Source organism: Anomaloglossus baeobatrachus, chromosome 11, assembly GCF_048569485.1.
Source record: "Anomaloglossus baeobatrachus isolate aAnoBae1 chromosome 11, aAnoBae1.hap1, whole genome shotgun sequence".
NCBI lineage: Eukaryota > Metazoa > Chordata > Amphibia > Anura > Aromobatidae > Anomaloglossus > Anomaloglossus baeobatrachus.
The window spans coordinates 169168365-169192922 of record NC_134363.1 but is presented as its reverse complement, the minus strand read 5'-3'; the positions used below and the strand labels follow the sequence as shown (position 1 = coordinate 169192922).

Below are 24558 nucleotides of genomic sequence, written 5' to 3'. Positions count from 1 at the left end.
TTACAAGCGGCCATTGGAGCCCTGGGACCTGAACAAGGTTCTAATTGCTCTCCAAAGGCCGCCTTTCGAGCCTATGAAGGAGGTTTCCCTTTCTCGTCTTTCACAGAAAGTGGCCTTTCTAGTGGCGGTCACGTCTCTTCGGAGAGTGTCCGAGCTGGCGGCGTTATCATGCAGATCTCCATTCCTGGTGTTTCACCAGGACAAGGTAGTTCTGCGTCCAATTCCAGAATTTCTTCCCAAGGTGGTATCTTCCTTTCATCTCAATCAAGATATCACTTTACCGTCTTTGTGTCCGCATCCAGTTCACCAATTTGAAAAAGGTTTGCATTTATTGGATCTCGTGAGAGCACTCAGGATCTACATTTCCCGCACGGCGCCTCTGCGCCGCTCGGATGCACTCTTTGTCCTTGTCGCTGGTCAGCGTAAAGGGTCGCAAGCTTCCAAATCCACCCTTGCGCGTTGGATCAAGGAACCAATTCTTCACACCTACCGTTCTGCTGGGCTTCCGATTCCATCAGGACTGAAAGCCCATTCTACCAGAGCCGTGGGTGCGTCCTGGGCATTACGGCACCAGGCTACGGCTCAGCAGGTGTGCCAGGCGGCTACCTGGTCGAGTCTGCACACTTTTACCAAGCATTATCAGGTGCATACCTACGCTTCGGCGGATGCCGGCCTAGGTAGACAAGTCCTTCAGGCGGCGGTGGCTCACCTGTAGGAAAGGGCTGTTTGACGGCCCTATCACGAGGTATTCTTTTACCCACCCAGGGACTGCTTTTGGACGTCCCAATTGTCTGGGTCTCCCAATTAGGAGCGACAAAGAAGAAGGGAATTTTGTTTACTTACCGTAAATTCCTTTTCTTCTAGCTCCAATTGGGAGACCCAGCACCCGCCCTGTTTTTCTTAGGAAATTTGTTTTTTTCGGGTGCACATGTTGTTCATGTTGAACAGTTCAGTTCTCCGATGTTGTTCCTCGGGTTGAATTTGTATTTAAAACAGTTATTGGCTTTCCTCCTTCTTGCTTTTGCACTAAAACTGAGGAGCCCGTGATCCCACGGGGGGGTGTATAGCCAGAAGGGGAGGGGCCTTACACTTTTAAGTGTAGTACTTTGTGTGGCCTCCGGAGGCAGTAGCTATACACCCAATTGTCTGGGTCTCCCAATTGGAGCTAGAAGAAAAGGAATTTACGGTAAGTAAACAAAATTCCCTTCTTTTTCAGGTATTTAATTTTTTTTTTTTCTGACGATACATTCCCTTTAAGTTTTCTCTTCCTCTTTCCACTCGTCTTGATTCTGCCCCTAGAGCCACCAAGTTCTTGTGCTTCTCTGGCACCCAGACCCCCATCTCTTCTTTCTCTTTTCTCCCTTGCCCCCTAACCTCATCATCTGTCTGACTGGAAGCCTTCTCCCTTCTTCCTCCCCTGGATTCTTCTGGCCCCCAACACAATCACACCAACACATGAGAAGCCATCAAAATTCTCCATACCATGCGCATGCTGGCTCCACCAACCTCGGCCATGGAGAAGTCTACACAGAATTCCTCCCTTTTTTCATCACCCCATGGGAGGAAGAAGCCCCCCTGCTGCTCTGCTCCTCGGAGACTAACACAATGGGTAGGCTCTAGTGTTTCCTTAGGAGGCTGACACTAAGGTATTTGTTATTTTTGGGTGTTTTTTTTTTTTTAAAACATTCAGCATGTCAGATCTCAGGGAAGAAAGCTCCCACTGAACTTAGTTTTTTGCCTGTATATATTTCCCTTTGACTTGCTAGTACTTGTGCTCAACCAGTCCCTCAGTCTCCAGATGTCCACGAACCCTCCTACGAACCTTCCTCTACCCAGAGTAACATCACCTCTGGGCCAGTCTATTACGATTGGAGCTTACTAGTATTTTAATAGTTTTGTCTGTGGAGTCCCAATCGTTGCATCGGGCCACCACTAGCCCTCCATCCATCTCACAGTATGGCCACCACTAACCCTCCAGTTTGGCCACCACTAGCCCTCCATCCATCTCCCAGTCTGGCCACCACTAGCCCTTCATCCATCTCCCAGTCTGGCCACCACTAACCCTCCATCCATCTCCCAGTCTGGCCACCACTAGCCCTCCATCCATCTCCCAGTCTGGCCACCACTAGCCGTCCATCCATCTCCCAGTCTGGCCACCACTAGCCGTCCATCCATCTCCCAGTCTGGCCACCACTAGCCCTCCATCCATCTCCCAGTCTGGCCACCACTAGCCCTCTATCCATCTCCCAGTCTGGCCACCACTAGCCGTCCATCCATCTCCCAGTCTGGCCACCACTAGCTGTCCATCCATCTCCCAGTCTGGCCACCACTAGCCCTCCATCCATCTCCCAGTTGGGCCACCACTAGCCGTCCATCCATCTCCCAGTTGGGCCACCACTAACCCTCCATCCATCTCCCAGTTGGGCCACCACTAGCCGTCCATCCATCTCCCAGTCTGGCCACCACTAACCCTCCATCCATCTCCCAGTCTGGCCACCACTAGCCCTCTATCCATCTCCCAGTTGGGCCACCACTAGCCGTCCATCCATCTCCCAGTCTGGCCACCACTAACCCTCCATCCATCTCCCAGTCTGGCCACCACTAGCCCTCTATCCATCTCCCAGTTGGGCCACCACTAGCCGTCCATCCATCTCCCAGTCTGGCCACCACTAGCCCTCCATCCATCTCCCAGTCTGGCCACCACTAGCCCTCTATCCATCTCCCAGTTGGGCCACCACTAGCCCTCTATCCATCTCCCAGTTGGGCCACCACTAGCCCTCCATCCATCTCCCAGCCTGGCCACCACTAGCCCTCTATCCATCTCCCAATTGGGCCACCATCTAACCCTAACCCTGGCAGCCTAGCACTTCACAGGAATGCGTTTCTTTCAGACTTTTCAAAATTTTCTTTTTCTCAAATGCTTCATGCGTAGAAAAGCAGATGCAGCTCACAAAAGATAAGTCCTCTGTGCGATCCGTCTGTACAGGAGCCCATTTTATCGATTGGTACCTGTGATCACTCTAATACTTGTCTCTCTCCTGATGTTCTGCAGTGTAATAAATTATTAGTAAATTGATCCAAGCCATTTCCTTCTTTTTGCAGTTGGAGCTGAGTGATGACATTGTCAGGATCATCCAGGCAGCTATAAACGCAGATGGAGGTCAGCCGGAGCTCAAGAAAGCCAACAGCATGGTGAAATCCTTCTTCACAAAGGTGAGAAGGTTGTATTGCAATAGATAAGGTCGCGTGTGGGAAAGGGCTGCATGTAGGGGAGGGCCGTCTACAGGAGAGGGCTGCTTGTGGGAGATACATGTGTTGCAAGGGCTGTATATGGGGGGATGGCTGCGTGCAGGGGAAAGGCAGTGTGCAGGCGAGGGCTGTGTACTGGTATAAGCTGATTGCAGGAGGTCAGAGTGTGGGGCATGGTTACGTTTGGGAGGGCTGCATGCTGGAGAGGACTGCGTGCTGGAGAGGGCTGCGTGCTGGAGAGGGCTGAGTACTGGAGAGGGCTGAGTACTGGAGAGGACTGCGTGCTGGAGAGGGCTGCGTGCTGGAGAGGACTGCGTGCTGGAGAGGGCTGCGTGCTGGAGAGGGCTGAGTACTGGAGAGGGCTGAGTACTGGAGAGGGCTGCGTGCTGGAGAGGGCTGCGTGCTGGAGAGGGCTGCGTGCTGGAGAGGGCTGTGTGCTGGAGAGGGCTGTGTGCTGGAGAGGGCTGTGTGCTGGAGAGGGCTGCGTGCTGGAGAGGGCTGCGTGCTGGAGAGGGCTGCGTGCTGGAGAGGGCTGCGTGCTGGAGAGGGCTGCGTGCTGGAGAGGGCTGCGTGCTGGAGAGGGCTGAGTGCTGGAGAGGGCTGCGTGCGGGGGAAGGCTGAGTGCTGGAGAGGGCTGCGTGCGGGGGAAGGCTGAGTGCTGGAGAGGGCTGCGTGCGGGGGAAGGCTGAGTGCTGGAGAGGGCTGCGTGCGGGGGAAGGCTGAGTGCTGGAGAGGGCTGCGTGCGGGGGAAGGCTGAGTGCTGGAGAGGGCTGCGTGCGGGGGAAGGCTGAGGGCTGCGTGCGGGGGAAGGCTGAGTGCTGGAGAGGGCTGCGTGCGGGGGAAGGCTGAGTGCTGGAGAGTGCTGCGTGCGGGGGAAGGCTGAGTGCTGGAGAGTGCTGCGTGCGGGGGAAGGCTGAGTGCTGGAGAGCAGTTGCTGCAGTCGAACATTTATCTGTCTTCTCTTCTAGCAAATGGAGCGTGTTTTCCCGTGGTTCAGCGTAAAGAAGTCTAGATTTTGGGAACCAAATAAAGTTGCTAACAAGTAGGTTTTGTTTGGCTATTCTTACACTTTTTACGGACCAAACAGTGAATTAAATGAAAAGGGTTTTCCAGTCTCAAAAAATCCCCGCTCCCCAACTGGGTTTTTGTTTTTTTGTTTTTTTTTTAAAGCAAAACAAAAAACAATGCGCTTTACTCACTCTCCCCGGGTCCAGGGCTCAGTTTCTGCTGCTGCCTTGATTCATTCGCTGACGTCTCGTTGACAGCGCTGCAGCCAATCAGTGAATTCAGCGCTTGTTGTGCCGTCTACTCATACAGACAGTAACATAAACCAGGCTAGCAGCGGAGACTCAGCTCTAGACTTGGGAAAGGGGCGTAAAGAACAATTTTTTATTTTTTAAACAAAATAACTAAAAATTGCCCCCTGGGGACCCAACTGTCCTGAAAACCCATTTAATATAATGTGTCATTTTAGAATGCAGATAATATAAAAATGCTTTGTTGTGTTGTGCAGTAGCAGCGTGTTACCAAATGCCGTTTTGCCACCATCGCTGGACCACAATTACGCCCAGTGGCAGGAGAGGGAGAATAGCCTGGCCGTCCAGCCTCCACTAATGAAGAAGATTATACCAGCTCCAAAACCCAAATCTCCTGGTGACCCCGAGTCTCCACCGCCCGCACAGCCAGCGCCACCATCAGCAGGTTTCTAAAATTAGTTGACTTTTTGAAAAAAAAAAATAATAAAATTGTACAATTAAAAAAAAAATCCTTAGCATTTGGAATCTTCAACGGGATGTCCAGGATTAGAAATTACCATATTTTTCGGATTATAAGACGCACTTTTCCTCCCAAATTTTTGGTGCAGGCCGTCGGAATGCTGCGGCGGCTGTGCGGGTTCTGCAGCAGCTGTGTGGGGTCTGCGGTGCCCGGTGCTGGGGCGGTTGTGCGGGGTAGGCGGCCGGTGCTAGGGTGGGTGTGCAGGGTCTCCGGCGGCCGGTGCTGGGGCGGGAGTGTGGGGTCTGCGGCACCCGGTGCTGGGGCGGTTGTGCGGGGTAGGTGGCCGGTGCTAGGGTGGGTGTGCAGGGTCTCCGGCGGCCGGTGCTGGGGCGGGAGTGCGGGGTCTGCGGCACCCGGTGCTGTGGCGGCTGTGCGGGTTCTGCAGCAGCTGTGTGGGGTCTGCGGCGCCCGGTGCTGGGGCGGTTGTGCGGGGTAGGCGGCCGGTGCTAGGGTGGGTGTGCAGGGTCTCCGGCGGCCGGTGCTGGGGCGGGAGTGTGGGGTCTGCGGCACCCGGTGCTGGGGCGGTTGTGCGGGGTAGGCGGCCGGTGCTAGGGTGGGTGTGCAGGGTCTCCGGCGGCCGGTGCTGGGGCGGGAGTGCGGGGTCTGCGGCACCCGGTGCTGTGGCGGTTGTGCGGGATCTCCGGTGGCTGTGCGGGGTCTCCGGCGCCTGGACTGGCGATGCAGAGCAAGCGGTGAGGACTTCAAATAATGCTGCCCAGATGGAGCTCTCGACTCAAGCTCTCATTTGCGCATGCGCCGCTTCTGGCCCATTGATCTCCCAGCAGCAGACTTAAGGAACATGGCGCCCGGAGGTGGCGCTTGCGCAGGTGAGATCTTGGCTTGCCACTGAGCCGAGAGCTCAATCTCCGCCATTTCTTTGTAGCCCTCACCGCCTGCCACCGCCGGCCGAGCCTCCAGCACAGCAGCCCCAGCACAGCCTACAGTGCCTCCGCCCCTGCCTCCTGTGACCCCACTCCACCACCGCTTTTGCCCCCTCCGGTAAGACACCACTGGATTATAAGACGGACCCCATTTTTTTTTTCACCTTTTTTCCCTCTGAATTTGGGGTGCATCTTATAAACCGAAAAATATGGTACTTTCTTCAAAAAAACATGCTAAAAAAAACGCTAAGTCCAGTTTTTTGAAGACTTGCATTGGACTTTGCATTAATACCTTTGATGGTTTTGGCATAATCTGACTTTTTATGTGACCATTTTCATAAATTTGCTGAAATAGTGATTCTTTTTTTTTCTTCTATAGTATTAGATCACAGCAGGGACGAGAATGCAGATCTGCCGCCTCCGCCTGGCGTGGAGGATAATCGTCAGTGCGCCCTGTGTCTCAAGTATGGGGATGACAATGCCAATGTAAGTACGGACAGTGAGCAGCCCGGTAATAGATGCCGCTGACTCGAAAGTGAGAATGGATTCGCATGACCCGGTCCAGTGCCTCACCAGTAATCTGTGGCCGCTGGACGGCAGCCCTGCGAGCCTCCTCTTACCTGACGCCATCCCTGGCTCCTCTTTTTTTGATTATGGTGTGATGTCATTATTGCGGAGTGATGCTCCTGTGACATTGTGCCAGGGTGGGTAATCCTAAGACGTGCGGCGACTGGCAGGGCTCACCGGACAACCACCACAGATTACCGACATGGCTGCTGGACCGGGTGCTTAAAATCGACTTGCACCCTCTATAATCTAACTTTGCCTTTAGCAATTCACCAGTTCCTTCTTCCGTCCGTACAGGATGCTGGTCGTCTTTTGTACATTGGTCAGGATGAGTGGGCTCACATAAACTGTGCACTGTGGTCAGCGGAGGTGTTTGAGGATGATGACGGTTCCCTTAAAAATGTGCACATGGCAGTGATCAGGGGAAAGCAGCTGGTAAGAGAAGAGGGACGCTTAGCATGCCGGTACCGGCTCCTTTACTGTGTCCTCCCTGTCGTTAGTTCCCCGTCATTCACCGGACATGATGTTGATTTATGGTGCTTTTTTTTTTCCACAGAGATGTGAATATTGCCAGAAGCTCGGTGCCACGGTTGGCTGCTGCCTGTCATCCTGCACAAGCAATTACCACTTCATGTGCTCGAGGATCAAGAATTGTGTGTTTTTGGAGGATAAGAAAGTTTACTGCCAGAAACACAGAGACCTGATTAAGGGGGAGGTGTGTTTTATTGGGAATCAACAGGGTTTAAAGTGCTACACATATGTATCGCATCTGTATATCCCTCCTTGTGGCCTTCTTCGCCATCCTCGTTCCATGATTGACGTGATGACGCCGCCGTTATCATGGACGCTGCTCGGCCAAATCTCGTGTCTGTGCAGTTATTCCCCCAGCTCGCGCAGGCGCAGTTTCCTCTCGCATAAGCCGGTGTGGTGTTTGCGCATGCGCGAAATTATGGTTGGCAATGTGCATGATGTCCCCTGCGTCATCCTCGTACCGGACCATAATGTCGCACATACGCAAGCACAGCACCGCAATGGCTCGCGCAAGGGCAAACTGCGCATGCGCGAGCCGGGGGAATAACTGCACAGACGCGAAATTTGGCCAAGCAGCATCCATGATGACGGCGGCATCATCACATCAATCATGAAAGGAGGATGGCGAAGAAGGCCACAAGGAGGGACAGAAGACAAAAATGAGCACGCCCATCTGAGCCCCACAGGTCATTAGCATACCTAACGGTCAGGTTTTATAAAGTTATATTCGGGGTCTGCAAGGGGAGTCAGGGCACAAGGTGCACCTTTATAGAATGCAGCCCAGGAGCTGCAGAAGGTAACACTTTTGGTTTCATAGTGAAAAAACTAATGACAGGTTCCCTTTAAATCTATCCATCCATCCATCCCTTCTATCCATCCATTTTGAGCCATCGTATTCATTCCATTGATCCATCTATTCTATCTATCCATTTTATCCAAACCATCATTCCATTCTATTCATCGTATCCATCTATCCATCCATTCTATTCATCATATCCATCCATCTATCCATCCATTCTATTCATCATATCCATCTATCCATCCATTCTATTCATCTTATCCATACATTACATTCATCGTCCATCCATTTTACTCACCTTATCCATTCTATCCATCTATTTCAGTCATCCATTCTATAGATCCGTCCATCTTTCCATCTATTTCTCCCATCAATCCATTCTATTCATCTTATCCATTTTCCCATCCATCCATTCCATTCATCCATTCTATTAATCTAAAGCCCGCTACACACGCTTCAATATATCTCACAATCTGTCGTTGGGGTCAAGTTGTAAGTGACGCACATCCGGCATCGTTTGTGAGGTATCTGCGTGTGACATCTACTTGCGATCAGGATTGAACGCAAAACCGTTGATCGCAAACACATCGTATCATTCTCTAGAATTGAGCGTTTTGTTGCACGAACCTAGTCAATTGTAACGTGTGACATCCCTCATACGATTTTGGTGTCTGATGCTATGTGCGCAGGTGTGCGCTCTGCACCGCAGCTTAAAAAAGGTCCGCTTCAGAGCGCAGCTGAAAAGCTGCGTTCTGAAGCGCTTCACAATGTCTGTCAGTCACTAATCTCTGTCAGTCGGTCACTATCTCTGTCCCTCACTCTCTGTCCATGTCAGTCTATCCCCCTCTCTCATATACTCACCGATCCCCGATCCCCGGCGCTGCACGGCGTTCACACTGCTCCGGCGGCTTTTACTGTTTTGAAAAAGCCGGCCGCCCATTAAACAATCTCGTATTCCCTGCTTTCCCCGCCCACCGGCGCCTATGATTGGTTACAGTGAGACACGCCCCCACTCTGAGTGACAGGTGTCACACTGCACCCAATCACAGCAGCCGGTGGGCGGGTCTATACTGTGTAGTGAAATAAATAATTAAATAATTAAAAAAACCGGCGTGCGGTCCCCCCCAATTTTAAAACCAGCCAGATAAAGCCATACGGCTGAAGGCTGGTATTCTCAGGATGGGGAGCTCCACGTTATGGGGAGCCCCCCAGCCTAACAATATCAGCCAACAGCCGCCCAGAATTGCCGCATACATTATATGCGACAGTTCTGGGACTGTACCCGGCTCTTCCCGATTTGCCCTGGTGCGTTGGCAAATCGGGGTAATAAGGAGTTATTGGCAGCCCATAGCTGCCAATAAGTCCTAGATTAATCATGTCAGGCGTCTATGAGACACCCTCCATGATTAATCTGTAAATTACAGTAAATAAACACACACGCCCGAAAAAATCCTTTATTAGAAATAAAAACACAAACATATACCCTGGTTCACCACTTTAATCAGCCCCAAAAAGCCCTCCTTGTCCGGCGTACTCCAGGATGCTCCAGCGTCGCTTCCAGCGCTGCTGCATGGAGGTGCCCGGAGCTGCAGCAGACACAGCCGCTCCGGTCACCTCCACGCAGGTAATGAAGACAGCCGCGCGATCAGCTGCTGTAACTGAGGTTACCCGCTGTCACTGGATCCAGCGGTGGCCGCGGGTAACCTCAGTGACAGCTCAGCTGATCGCGCTACTCACCTCAGTTGCTGCGTGGAGGTGATAGGAGCGGCGGTGAGTAGCGCGATCAGCTGAGCTGTCACTGAGGTTACCCGCGGCCACCGCTGTATCCAGTGACAGCGGGTAACCTCAGTGACAGCAGCTGATCGCGCGGCTTGTCTTCATTTGCTGCGTGGAGGTGACCGGAGCGGCTGTGTATTCTGCAGCTCCGGTCACCTCCATGCAGCAGCGCTGGAAGCGACGCTGGAGCATCCTGGATTACGCCGGACAAGGAGGGCTTTCTTTATCGTTCCTATGGGAGACCCAGACCATGGGTGTATAGCTACTGCCTCCGGAGGACACACAAAGTTACTACACTCAAAACGTGTAGCTCCTCCCTCCTAGCATATACACCCCCTGCTAGCCAGTCCTAGCCAGTTTTTTGCTTTGTGTTTCAGGAGGTCACACACACATGCATTCTCTGATTTTGATTTTTGATTTTTCCTTTTGGACAAAGATTTGGAAGAAAAGCGGGTCCAGTCTGGACTCCCGGCATGTCCCTTCTCACCCCACTGGGCGGTGCTGTTAAGGTTGATTTCAGGGCTGTATCCCTTTCATGCCGCGCTCCTTCACCATCCCATGCTGGGGCTCTGGCTTGAAGTGGGAGCCAACACGGTTCTCACTGCTTTGCAGGAGACCGGTCTCCATCCGCAGCCCTTTTGCAGGACCCTGCTGGACGGAGCTATCATCCCCCAGGAACCTGGCAACCTGCGTCTCAAGCTAAGTATATGAGACGTTATTACCACAGAAAGTGGTCTTTCCAGGGGTCCTTTATGTTTATTTATTGGGGGAATGTGTTTTATGTTTGGTGTTAACATTTCCGGCCGGTTCTCCAGTTTTCACTGGAGAACCGCGCCGATGGTGCCTGCACGCCGGCCGCATGTTTTACTCTAGGCCCCGGCTTCGCCTGAGGCCTAGTTTCGGTTTCCACTGTCTCTGCATGTCAGTCTTGCAGAGAGGCAGTGTAGCTCCGCCCAGCGGCTGCGCAGCACAAGGGAAGGGACACTCCTCATTGAGGAAGGATTCCCTCCCCTGGCTACCTCACTGAGGGAATCCTTTTGCCGCTCTAAGAGTAGGCCCCGCCCCCTCTCCTCGCTCCGGTCGCCATTTTCTCGGCGTTCTCTGTGCCTGCATAGGCACAGAGATTCCACAGTGTGACAAGTGGGGACCTGGGCTGAGGGACCAGGGGGCACAGACATGTCTGTTTAAACGATTGGCAGCCACAACCTCCGGTTGTGCAGCTGCTTGTTTTATCGGTTTATATATGCTGGGGGCCAGTCTTGACAGAGCCCCCACCTCTGCAGCATGTCTCACAGAGCAGGGCTGCAGGTTGTTTTTATTATGCACTGCAGGTAGTCTCGTACGGCTGTACCGAGCTCATAACCATGGTGGCCCCTCAGTTTGGAGGCAGAGCCGAATGATTGCTAATTAGTGGCCCCTCCATCTGCTCCGGTTTCGGTGGCTGACCCCTGAGGGAATCCTATTTCCAGGGGTCGGCTGTCCTGGCATCTGCTGAGCATGCAGCTCCCCTCTCAGGGCGTTTTCTGCTTCAGCTCGCTCAATAAAGCTCACAAAGGACTCTCCTTCTGGGCTCAGACCCCGTCCTCCTGACAGGGAGACGCAGGGTCCCCTGTCCTCCCCGTCCCGCAGCTCCGATTACGAGCTGACTCACTGGACGAGGAGGATGTCTCTACCAGGGGCTCGGACGCTACTTTATGTACATTGATCCGTCCGTACGTGACGCAGAGCCGAATGATTGGATTGCGTCCATTATACTTTTACTGGACCTCCATCCGCCCGTATCAGGGGAGTATTCCCCGCTGGCAGAAAGGCATCAGTATGCCTTTAACAGGACGAGGAGTGTGTTCTTTAACCACTCCAGTTTTCAGCCTGCTGCGTCCAAGCTCACAGCCTGTCCTGCAGACCCCAAAGCGGGGTTCTGCGGCCTGTTTCCCCCTCCCATCAGAGGTGGTCAAGGAGTGTACTCATTCGCCAAACGTGGCCCCTCCAGTGTCCAGACTTTCAGCCCGGATAGTTGTATCAGTGGCTGACGGCACCTCTATAGGGCTCCCACGGTACATTAATTTTGTACTGGACCCCAATCCGCCGGAGTTACCTTACCTAGGAGAACACAAAGTGTGTTCCTTAACCACTCCAGTTTTCAGGCCCCTGTGACCAAGCCCAGAGTCCACTCTGACAGTCGCTTCCCATGAAGCGTGATTCTGAGGACTGTGTTTCCCCTGTCCACCAATGGTGGTCAAGAAGTGGGCTCAGTCACCTCAGGTGGCTCAGCCCGGACCGTTATGTCAGTGGCTGTTAGCTCCTCACTTAAGGTTTTGCGGTCCGCCCGGTTGTCCTTGGGCCAAGTCGGTATTGGGGCGGCAGCAGCTTCGTTCTCCTCAGCTTTACGGCAGTGCGGTTCTTTTGTACCTTCTCTGCTTGTCTGGAGGAGATGCATTCCCTCACAGGGACTCTATGCCCAAAACGGTTGCCTGAACTTCCAGACTTCAGTCTTTTCATCCTATGCCAGGTCTGCCATGCTGGACACCGCACGGCGGTGGTCTTGGCTACTTTCCTCGCTATCCGCAGGCTCCTGTGGCTTCGGTAATGGAAAGCAGATGCCTCTATAGGGGTTCCTTGCTGGGCTCCCCTTTGGTGGGACCAGTCTCTTCGGAACCAACTGGATGAAATTCAGGAAGCTCTTGGCGGGAAGAGTTCTTCCTTGCCACAAACCTAAACCAGGGAACCTGTCCAGGACAGGAATCAGTTGAGGTTTTGGTGGTTTCCGTTCCTCCATCTGATCGTCCTCTAGCTCGGCCTTGGTTCATAGAACCAAATAGCTTGAAGCTGCGTCTTCAAAGGACCGCAGGAGATGCTACCACGGAGTCAGCTTCCTCCGAGCTATCTAGCCACGCCAACCACCTCCTTGGTCGGTGGCAGGCTCTCTCCACTTGGCGACGTATGGTTCTACCACGTCTCCGTTCAGTGGGGGCGGGATCATATCTCCCATGGCTACAGGATGGATTTCTGTCCACCCGCCAAACAGATTTTTTTTTTCTGTCACCTCCCGGCTCCAAGGCCGCCGCCTTCTCACAGGCCGTGGCATTTCTTGCAGGCCAATGGAGTAATTGTACCGGTTCTCGACTGGGAACGGTTCTGAGATTTTTGTTCAAATCTATTTCTAGTCCCCGAAGAGGGCGGTGCCTTCCGACCTAGATCTTTAGCTTTTTCAGCATGGTCAGGTGTGGCGTTTTCACATGGAGCCTCGGTCTTGTTCCATGTGTTTTTTTCACCGGATCAATCAAGAACCCAAGGAGATTCCCTAGCAGCCATCGGCATCAGAGATGCTTTTCGGCAGGGGTCAATCGCAGTTTCACACCAGCGTTGACTACGTTTTGCCATCGGAGTGGTCCAATTCGTGGCTCTTCCCTTGGGGTTAGCCACGGCCCCTCGAGTATTCTCATTGGGGCTGCTGTGATTAAGATCCTGCACCCCTAGGGATTGGCAGTGATCGTTTGCCCTGGACGGCCTTCTTCTCGGGGCTTCATCCAGTGCAGACTCTTAGCAGAGTACTTCGCTTACTCTCGCCACTCTAACCTATTCGGGTGGCTTGTCATTCTGTTCAAGTCCACTCTGACTTCGAACCAGAGGTTCTCAGGGACGCAATTCGAGACTCTGTCGGCTCTTGTGAAGCTGCTCTTAGTCGATCAGTAGTCCCTCCGCTGGCGGTCGACGTCGTTCTATCAGACACCAAATACAGGTGCTGGTCAGACGGTGGCGTCAATGGAAGCGATTCCTTGCCCAGTTTCTCCTGCGTCCTCTGAGACTGGATGTTTTCCGCTGTACACGCGAACTCCCTCCTTCCACGGGGTGGTGGCTTTTCCACTGACCAGGGGCTCGTTTTCAGTGGTGGTTTCGGCCACTCTGTCTCAGGGACGCTCCTTCCTGGCCCCGTCCCGGGTGATCCTCACCAGGGTGCTGGTCTTTCCGCCTTGGGAGCAGTATATCTCCACCGTGGAGCGCAGGGCGCTTGGACTCTGTCCGCATCAGCCCTCTGGATCAATAGGCTGGAAATCAGAGCTCTTTTTCTAGCTCTCTAAGCCTTCACCATCTGTTGGCGGCTAGGCACATTCGAGTCCAGTCGGAAAACGTGACAGCGTTTTCCTACATCGACTTCCAGGGCGGGACACTCAGCCGCCTGGCAATCTTGGCGCCTCAACATTCTTCAGTGGACAAGGGACTCCTAGTCCACCGTATCCGCAGCCCACATCCTAGATGTCAAAACTGCGAGGCAGGCTATTTCAGCTGTCCAACCGTGGTCCACAATCCTCAGGTTTTGCGGTAGACACACTGGCTCATGTTTGATCCCAGCTTCGTCTCTACCTCTTGCCCAGAGTCCTGCGCAAGATCAGTAAAGGGGGCCGTCGGGTCATTCTCTTACTCCAGACTGACCCAGGCAGGCTTGGTACCCTGACCTGCTCCTTTTGTCCGTTAGGTTGCCATGGCATCTTCCGGACCGTCCAGACCTTTTCTCAAAAGGTCCGTTTTTTCCGTCAGAATTCTGGATTCTCAGATTGACGGCGTAGCTATTGAGTCCTGGATCTTGTCGACTTCTGGTATCCTTCCTGAAGTCATCTCCGCTATGACTCGAGCTCCAAAGTGTCCTTGGACCTTTTTAGCCTTGCCGACCCTCCTGTCCCTTCCACAGTCCGGTCTACAGCTAGGACTATCCCTCATTAAGGGACAGGTCTCGGCTCTGTCAGTATGTGCCAGCGGCGTATTGTCCAGCTGGCTCCGGTGCGCTCCTTTAAGGGCGCATCTCACATCATTCCGCCTTTCCGGCGGCCTATGGAGTCCTAGGACCTTAATCCGGTCCTCCCGGTTCCCGGAAACCCCCCTTTGCGCCTCTTAGGGAGGTTTCTTTGTTTCATATTTCACAGAAAGTAGTCTTTCTAGTGGCTATAATTTCCCGCCAGGGAGTTCTGGCGGCACTTTCTCTGAGTCACCCCCTTTTTTTGGTCTTTTGCATCAAGACAAGGTGGTCTCCGTCCGACTCCGGACTTTTTTCCCTAAGGTGGTTACAGCTTCCACCTTATCCGGGGCAATTTCTTCGGCGCTCCATTGGGAGACCCAGACGATTGGGTGTATAGCTACTGCCTCCGGAGGCCACACAAAGCATTACACTAAAAAGTGTAAGGCCCCTCCCCTTCTGGCTATACACCCCCCGTGGGATCACGGGCTGCTCAGTTTTCAAGCTTTGTGCGAAGGAGGTCAGACATCCACGCATAGCTCCACTGTTTAGTCAGCAGTAGCTGCTGACTATATCGGATGGAAGAAAAGAGGGCCCATGCTAAAGGGCCCCCAGCATGCTCCCTTCTCACCCCACTCTTGTTGGCGGTGTTTGTTAAGGTTGAGGTACCCATTGCGGGTACGGAGGCTGGAGCCCACATGCTGTTTTCCTTCCCCATCCCCCTGAGGGCTCTGGTGAAGTGGGATCTTACCGGCCTCCAGGCTCTGAGGCCGGGCTCCATCCACAGACCCGGAGATCCTGCTGGATACGGAGCTGGGTACCGTCAGGGACAAGGCCCTGCAACATTCAGGTACTCTGTGTCCCCGTACAGACACTCCAGCGTTGCTGGGTGTTCTAGTGCGCCGGGGACAGTAGCGCTGCGCGCTTGGGTTATACTCACTGCAGCTTAGCTGAGTGAGTTTGTGTGGGGAACTACCGCGCCGGCCGCCCCCGGAGACTGCGGCGCGGCTGAGACTTGTGGTGCGCCGGGGACTTCGCGCCGACCGTGCTTTTACGACGGCAGCGCTTATAAATCTAGTCCCCGGCTTCTGCGGCCTAGTTACGTTTCGTTCCCGCCCCCAGCCCTGTCAGTCAGGGAAGGGGAGAGACGCTGTACAATAGTCAGCGCCGAGGGCTGGAGTCTTATTTACATACTCCAGCCCTCTCACTGGGCACAGTGGGACGCCAGTTTCCCGCTCTTTGTCTGCAGCACGCCCACGGCCCGCCCCTCTTCACAGGACGCCGGCAGCCATTCCTGCACGCAGTCTGAGCTGGAGAACGGACATAGCCCTGGGGGACCCAGACAGGGGATTCTGGCGACCACACACCCGCTGTTAAGCGGGCGGTAAGCAGCACCTAGGTGCTGACCCCACTAGTGCCACAGTGTTGTTTTGTGTACTTTTGTCTGTACCTATATATTGCACTGTACGGTCGCTTCTTGGCTTATACCCCTATATTGCTCTGAGGAGACAACAGCATGTCATCCGCAAAAAGCAAGGGTGCCAAGGCACAGGCTTTATATGCTGCCTGTACCGCATGTGGGGCTGATCTACCGGCAGGTTCCACTGACCCCCATTGTGTGCAATGTTCGGTCCCTGTGCCACTTCGTCAGCCGGAGTCTATGCTAGTAGTGGCCCAGGCAGAGACGCCTGTGAACCCTGCCCCGGTGACGGGGACAGAGTTTGCAGTTTTTGCTGATAAGATGTCTGTGACTATGACAAAAATTCTAGAAACTTTGCAGTCCAGGCCGGTCACTCAGACCATGGGCACTGTTGATTCAATGTTCCCCGGTCCCCCTCAGTTGGAACTAATCCGTGCTCCAAGGGGGTCCCAGGCATCACAGGCTGAAGCCTCTGACTCGGACGACAGTCCCAGGCAGCCTAAGCGAGCTCGCTGGGAGAGACCCTCGGCGTCATCACGCTGGTCAGGGTCTCAGCGAGAGGATTCTCTGTATGATGAGACAGAGCTAGGTGATCAGGAGTCTAATCCTGAGACCGCTCTCAACCTGGATACCCCTGATGGTGACGCCATGGTGAATGATCTTATAGCGGCCATCAATAGACTGCTGGATATTTCTCCTCCAGCGGAGGAGGCAGCAGCACAGCAGGAGAAATTCCATTTCAGGTATCCCAAGCGTAAATTGAGTACTTTTCTGGACCACTCTGACTTCAGAGAAGCAGTCCAGAAACACCATGCTTATCCAGATAAGCGTTTCTCCAAACGTCTTAAGGGTACACGTTATCCCTTTCCCCCTGACGTGGTCAAACGCTGGACCCAGTGTCCAAAGGTGGACCCCCCAATCTCCAGGCTTGCGGCTAGATCCATAGTTGCAGTGGAAGATGGGGCTTCACTTAAAGATGCCAATGACAGACAGATGGACCTTTGGTTGAAATCTGTCTATGAAGCTATCGGCGCGTCGTTTGCTCCAGCATTCGCAGCCATGTGGGCACTCCAACCTATTTCAGCTGGTCTGGCGCAGGTGGACTCTGTCATACGTCCATCAGTGCCGCAAGTGGCGTCCTTGACCTCGCAAATGTCTACCAGCCGTACGTCAATGGCGTCCGCCAACTCTGTGGTTTTACGCAGAGCCTTATGGTTAAAGGAATGGAAAGCAGATTCTGCTTCCAAAAAATGCTTAACCAGTTTGCCATTATCTTAAGACAGACTGTTTGGTGAGCAATTGGCTGAAATCATTAAACAGTCCAAGGGTAAGGACTCTTCCTTACCCCAGCCCAGATCAAGCAAACCTCAACAGTGGAGGGGACAGTCGAGGTTTCGGTCCTTTCGAGGTTCGGGCAGGGCCCAATTCTCCTCGTCCAAAAGGACTCAGAAGGAGCAGAGAAGCTCAGATTCCTGGCGGGCTCACTCACGCCCAAAGAAAGCAGCCGGAGGAACCGCTTCCAAGCCGGCTGCCTCATGACTTTCGGCCTCCTCTCTCCGCATCCTCGGTCGGTGGCAGGCTCTCCCGCTTTTGCGACATTTGGCTGCCACAGGTCAAGGACCGGTGGGTAACAGACATTTTGTCTCACGGGTACCGGATAGAGTTCAGTTCTCGTCCTCCGCCTCGGTTCTTCAGAACTTCCCCACATCCCGACCGAGCCGATGCTCTTCTGCAGGCGGTGTGCTCTCTAAGGGCAGAAGGAGTGGTGATCCCTGTTCCTCTTCAGGAACGAGGTCAAGGTTTTTACTCCAATCTGTTTGTGGTGCCAAAAAAGGACGGCTCTTTCCGTCCTGTTCTGGACCTAAAACTGCTCAACAAGCACGTGAAATCCAGGCGGTTCCGGATGGAATCTCTCCGCTCCGTCATTGCCTCGATGTCTCAAGGAGATTTCCTAGCATCAATAGACATCAAAGATGCTTATCTCCACGTGCCGATTGCTCCAGAGCACCAGCGTTTTCTACGCTTCGTTATAGGAGACGAACACCTTCAGTTCGTAGCCCTGCCATTTGGTCTGGCGACAGCCCCACGGGTTTTCACCAAGGTCATGGCAGCAGTGGTAGCAGTCTTGCACTCTCAGGGACACTCAGTGATCCCTTACTTGGACGATCTACTTGTCAAGGCACCCTCTCAAGAGACATGCCAACACAGCCTGAACGTTGCGCTGGAGACTCTCCAGACTTTCGGGTGGATCATCAACTTTTCAAAGTCAAATCTGTCACCGACCCAATCACTAACATATCTTGGCATGGAGTTTCATACTCTCTCAGCGATAGTGAAGCTTCCGATGGACAAGCAGCGTTCACTACAGACAGGGGTGCACTCTCTCCTTCAAGGCCAGTCGCACCCCTTAAGACGCCTCATGCACTTCCTGGGGAAGATGGTGGCAGCAATGGAGGCAGTCCCGTTTGCGCAGTTTCATCTGCGCCCACTTCAATGGGACATTCTCCGCCAATGGGACGGGAAGTCGACGTCCTTAGACAAGAAAGTCTACCTTTCCCAGACGGCCAAGGACTCTCTTCAATGGTGGCTTCTTCCCACCTCATTATCACAAGGAAGGTCCTTCCTACCCCCATCCTGGGCGGTGGTCACGACAGACGCGAGTCTGTCAGGGTGGGGAGCAGTTTTTCTCCACCACAGGGCTCAGGGTACGTGGACTCAGCAGGAGTCCACCCTTCAGATCAATGTTCTGGAAATCAGGGCAGTGTATCTTGCCCTACAAGCCTTCCAGCAGTGGCTGGAAGGAAAGCAGATCCGAATTCAGTCGGACAACTCCACAGCGGTGGCATACATCAACCACCAAGGCGGGACACGCAGTCGGCAAGCCTTCCAGGAAGTCCGGCGGATTCTGATGTGGGTGGAAGCCACGGCCTCCACCATATCCGCAGTTCACATCCCCGGCGTAGAAAACTATGAAGCAGACTTCCTCAGTCGCCAGGGTATGGACGCAGGGGAATGGTCCCTTCACCCGGACGTGTTTCAGGAAATCTGTCGCCGCTGGGGAAGGCCGGACGTCGACCTAATGGCGTCCCGGCACAACAACAAGGTCCCAACTTTCATGGCACGGTCTCGCGATCACAGAGCTCTGGCGGCAGACGCCTTAGTGCAAGATTGGTCGCAGTTCCAGCTGCCCTATGTGTTTCCCCCTCTGGCACTCTTGCCCAGAGTGCTACGCAAGATCAGGTCCGATTGCCGCCGCGTCTTGCTCGTCGCCCCAGACTGGCCGAGGAGGTCGTGGTATCCGGATCTGTGGCATCTCACGGTCGGCCAACCGTGGGCGCTACCAGACCGGCCAGACTTACTGTCACAAGGGCCGTTTTTCCATCTGAATTCTACGGCCCTGAACCTGACTGTGTGGCCATTGAGTCCTGGATACTAGCATCTTCAGGATTATCTCAAGAGGTCGTGGCCACCATGAGACAGTCTAGGAAGCCCACGTCTGCTAAGATCTACCACAGAACGTGGAAGATTTTCTTATCCTGGTGCTCGGCACAGGGAGTGTCCCCCTGGCCATTTGCATTGCCTACTTTTCTTTCCTTCCTGCAATCTGGTTTGGAAAAAGGCTTATCGCTCGGCTCCCTTAAAGGGCAAGTCTCAGCGCTATCGGTATTTTTTCAAAAGCGTCTAGCACGACTTCCTCAGGTACGCACGTTCCTGCAGGGGGTTTGTCACATCGTCCCTCCGTACAAACGGCCGTTAGATCCATGGGATCTGAACAGGGTACTAGTTGCTCTCCAGAAGCCGCCCTTCGAGCCTCTGAGGGATGTTTCACTTTCTCGACTCTCACAGAAAGTGGCCTTTCTGGTAGCGGTCACGTCTCTTCGGAGGGTATCCGAGCTGGCAGCGCTGTCATCCAAAGCTCCCTTCCTGGTTTTTCACCAGGACAAGGTAGTGCTGCGCCCGATTCAGGAGTTTCTCCCTAAGGTGGTATCCTCTTTTCTTCGGCGCTCTATTGGGAGACCCAGACGATTGGGTGTATAGCTACTGCCTCCGGAGGCCACACAAAGCATTACACTAAAAAGTGTAAGGCCCCTCCCCTTCTGGCTATACACCCCCCGTGGGATCACGGGCTGCTCAGTTTTCAAGCTTTGTGCGAAGGAGGCACACATCCATGCATAAGCTCCACTGTTTAGTCAGCAGTAGCTGCTGACTATATCGGATGGAAGAAAAGAGGGCCCATACTAGGGCCCCCAGCATGCTCCCTTCTCACCCCACTTGCGGTTTGTAAGGTTGAGGTACCTATTGCTGGTACGGAGGCTGGAGCCCACATGCTGTTTTCCTTCCCCATCCCCCTGAGGGGCTCTGAGGAAGTGGGATCTTTCCGGCCACCAAGCCCTGAGGCCGGGCTCCATCCACAGACCCATAGAACCTGCTGGATGTGGAGCGGGAGTGCCGTTCAGGGACAAGGCCCTGCAACTTTCAGGTACTCTGTGTCCCCGTATGGCAGGCCACGCACACTCCAGGCTTGCTGGGTGTGCTAGTGCGCCGGGGACTGTAGCGCTGTGCGCTGGGCTTATAGTCCCTGCAGATTACTGGGGGAGTTTACGTGTGGGGACCGCCGCGCCGACCGCCCCTGGAGCGGCGGCGCAGCTGCGACTTGTAGTGCGCCGGGGACGCGCCGACCGCGCTTTTACGGCGGCGGCGCTTCTAACTTTAGTCCCCGGCTTTTGCGGCCTAGCGCCGCTTCGTTCCCGCCCCCACCCTGTCACTCAGGGAAAGGGAGAGACGCTGTTCTATAGCAGCGCCGAGGGCTGGAGCCTTATTTGCATCTCCAGCCCCCTTCACTAGACACAGTGGGCGCCGGGTTCCCGCTCTTGTCTCGGGCACGCCCTCGGCCCGCCCCTCTCCTCTGGACGCCGGCAGCCATTCCGGCACGCAGAGCGGGAAAACGGAGACAAGCGCTGAGCTACCAGCACAGGATTCCGGCGCCACACACCCGCTTTTGTGCGGGCGGTAAGCGGCAACTAAAGTGCTGACCCACTAATGCCGAAGTGTCCTGTCGTACTTTTGTACGGTCGCTATTCAGGATGCAGACCTAGAAACAGCAGCAAAAGATCAGGGGTGCTAAAGCACAGACTCTATATGCTGCTTGTCTTGCATGTGCTGCAGTGTCATGTGTCCTTTATGCTTGTATGCTTTACATTGCACTGTAAGGGCTATTCTTGGCTGTCTACCCGCCTAGATGGCTAGACAGCGGCAGCAAACAGCAATGGTGCTAAGGCACAAGCTTTCAATGCTGCTTGGATTGCATGTACTGCAGAGTTTATTTTCATGCTTGTACATTCACTGCATGTCGCTATTCTTGGCTAATGCTCCTTGATGACTAGACAACAGCAGCAGAAAAGCAAGGGTGCTAAGGCACAAGCTTTCAATGCTGCTTGGATTGCATGTGCTGCAGTGGTTATTTTCATGCTTGTATGCTATACATTCACTGTATGTCGCTTTTCTTGGCTAATGCTCCTGAATAACTAGACAACGGCAGCAGAAAAGCAAAGGTGCCAAGGCACAGGCTTTCTATGCTCCTTGTACTGCATGTGCTGAAGTGTTTATTGTACTTCATGCTTGTATGCTATACATTGCACTGTATGGTCGCTATTCTTGGCTAATGCTCCTAGATGGCTAGACAGCAACAGCAAAAAAAAAAAAAAAAAAAGTATGGGTGCCAAGGCACAGGCTTTCTAGGCTGCTTGTACTGCATGCGATACTGTTCCAGGACCCCCAGTGTGTGCAATTACTCAACGGGGTCTCTGCTACAGGTGGCCAAAAGAACCACCTGTGATCCCTGTCCAGGGACAGGGACGGAGTTGCAGTTTCCGCTGATATATTGTCTGTGACTATGACTAACATCTTACAGACTTTGCAGTCCAGACACACCTTGGGCAATGTTGATTCAATGCCCCTGGCCACCCTGATTTCGAAACAAATCATGGCTCCAGGAGGGTCCCATGCATCCCAGGGTGCAGGCTCTGACACGGACGACAGTCCCAGACGGCCTAAGCGAGCTCCCTAAGAACGGCCCTCGACTTCATCACAGTACTCTCTGTATGATGATGCAGACGTAGCTGTTCAGGACTCTGATCCTGAGACCGCTCTCAATCCGGATACACCGGATGGTGACGCTATAGTGAATAATCTTATAGCGTCCATCAATGGAAGGTTGGGTATTTCTCCCTCAACTCCTCCAGTGGAGGGGTCAGCTTCACAGCAGAAGAAATCCCTATTTCTTCGGCGCTCTATTGGGAGACCCAGACGATTGGGTGTATAGCACTGCCTCCGGAGGCCACACAAAGCAATTACACTAAAAAGTGTAAGGCCCCTCCCCTTCTGGCTATACACCCCCAGTGGGATCACTGGCTCACCAGTTTTCTGCTTTGTGCGAAGGAGGTCAGACATCCACGCATAGCTCCACTGTTTGTAGTCAGCAGTAGCTGCTGGCTCTATCGGATGGAAGAAAAGAGGGCCCATATAGGGCCCCCAGCATGCTCCCTTCTCACCCGCGGTTGGTGCTTGTAAGGTTGAGGTACCTATTGCTGGTACGGAGGCTGGAGCCCACATGCTGTTTTCCTTCCACATCCCCTGGAGGGCTCTGTGGAAGTGGGATCTTGCCGGCCCCCAAGCCCTGGGGCCGGGCTCCATCCACAGACCCATAGAACCTGCTGGATTGGGAGCGGGAGTGCCGTTCAGGGACAAGGCCCTGCAACTTTCAGGTACTCTGTGTCTTCGGCAGGCACGGACACTCTCAGGGCTTGCTGAGCGTTGTAGTGCGCCGGGGACAGTGGCGCTGTACGCTGGGGGTTAGGTCACTGCAGCTTTGCTGAGTGACGTTGTGTATTGGGAACTACTGCGCCGACCGCTCCTGGAGCGGCGGCGCAGCTGCGACTTGTGGTGCGCCGGGGGCTTTGCGCCGACCGCGCTTTTACGGCGGCGGCGCTTCTAACTTTAGCCCCCGGCTTCTGCGGCCTAGCGCCGCTTCGTTCCCGCCCCCACCCTGTCAATCAGGGTAGGGGAGAGACGCTGCTCAATAGGCAGCGCCGAGGGCTGGAGCTTTATTTACATGCTCCAGCCCTCTCACTAGGCACAAGGGGAAGCAGACTTCCCGCTCTTCGTCGGTGTACGCCCAGGGCCCGCCCCCCCTCTCCACAAGGACGCCGGCAGCCATTACACATGCGATCTGGCTGGGGAGAGGCAGCAGGCTCTGGGAGACCCAGACTAGAGGGATTTCTGGCGACCACACACCGCTCCTAAGCGGGCGGTAAGCTGCACAGTAGTGCTGGCCCCACTAGTGCCTCAGTGATATATAGTGTACTTTTGTCTTGGTACCATATATATATATATATAGTTGCACTGTAAGGTCGCTTCTTGGCTGGACACCCTGTACTGCTCTGAGGAGGCAGCAACATGTCATCCGCAAAACGCAAGGCTGCCAAGGCACGGGCTGTGTGCACTGTTTGTACTGCATGTGGGGCTGATCTACCGGCAGGCTCCAATGATTCACATTGTGTGCAATGTTCAGTCCCAGTGGCACTTCGTCAGCCAGAGCCTATTGTGGTGGTAGCCCAGGCAGAGACGCCTGTGAACCCTGCCCCGGTGACGGGGACAGACTTTGCAGTGTTTGCTGATAAAATGTCTGAGGCTATGACAAAAATCCTGGAGACCTTGCAGGCCAGGCCAGTTCCTCAGACCATGGACACTGCTGTGGCTATGCTCTCTGGTCCCCCTCAGTTGGAACTAATCCGTACTTCAAGGGGGTCTCAAGCATCACAAGCTGAAGTCTCTGACTCAGATGACAGTCCCAGGCAGCCTAAGCGAGCTCGCTGGGAAAGACCCTCCACGTCATCACACTGCTCAGGGTCTCAGCGAGAAGAATCTCTCTGTGATGAGACTGAGGACGGTGATCAGGATTCTAATCCTGAGGCCCCTCTCAATCTGGATGCCCCTGAGGGTGACGCCATGGTTAATGACCTTATATCGGCAATTAATAGACTGTTGGATATTTCTCCCCCAGCTCCTTCAGCAGAGGAGGCAGCTGCACAGCAGGAGAAGTTCCATTTCCTGTATCCCAAGCGTAAATTAAGTGCTTTTTTGGACCACTCTGACTTCAGAGAATCAATCCAGAAGCACGACGCTCATCCAGACAAGCGTTTCTCTAAACGTTCTAAGGATACCCGTTATCCTTTTCCCTCTGAAGTAGCCAAACGCTGGACCCAGTGCCCAAAGGTGGATCCCCCAATTTCCAAGCTTGCGGCTAGATCCATAGTCGCAGTAGAGGATGGCGCTTCACTTAAAGATGCCAACGACAGACAGATGGACCTTTGGTTGAAATCTGTCTATGAAGCTATCGGCGCGTCGTTTGCTCCAGCATTCGCGGCCGTGTGGGCACTCCAAGCTATTTCAGCTGGTTTAGCACAGGTGGATGCTATCATACATCCAGCAGTGCCACAGGTGGCGTCCCTAACTTCGCAAATGTCTGCGTTTGCGACCTATGCTATCAATGCTGTCCTAGAATCTACGAGCCGTACCTCTATGGCGGCCGCCAATTCTGTGGTTTTGCGCAGAGCCTTATGGTTAAAGGACTGGAAAGCAGATGCTGGTTCCAAAAAATGCTTAACCAGCTTGCCATTATCTAGAGACAGACTGTTTGGTGAGCCATTGGCTGAAATCATAAAACAGTCCAAGGGTAAGGACTCTTCCTTGCCACAGCCCAGAGCAAGTAAACCTCAACAGAAAAAGTGGCAGTCGAGGTTTCGGTCCTTTCGAGGCTCGGGCAAGCCCC

General features: G+C 53.9%; 1 protein-coding gene across 3 annotated transcripts in view; it reads left to right on the top strand.

The window, feature by feature from the left end:
- KMT2A (lysine methyltransferase 2A) overlaps positions 1 to 24558 on the top strand; it is a 387559-nt gene that overhangs the window by 221577 nt on the left and 141424 nt on the right. For 2 of the 3 annotated variants that reach the window (XM_075328635.1, XM_075328633.1), the window contains exons 17-22: positions 3103 to 3213; positions 4218 to 4291; positions 4763 to 4950; positions 6286 to 6392; positions 6771 to 6908; positions 7030 to 7188. In XM_075328635.1, the coding sequence (XP_075184750.1) occupies positions 3103 to 3213; positions 4218 to 4291; positions 4763 to 4950; positions 6286 to 6392; positions 6771 to 6908; positions 7030 to 7188 (777 nt within the window). The remainder of the gene's footprint in view (positions 1 to 3102; positions 3214 to 4217; positions 4292 to 4762; positions 4951 to 6285; positions 6393 to 6770; positions 6909 to 7029; positions 7189 to 24558) is intronic. The other variant, XM_075328634.1, reaches the window with a different exon arrangement.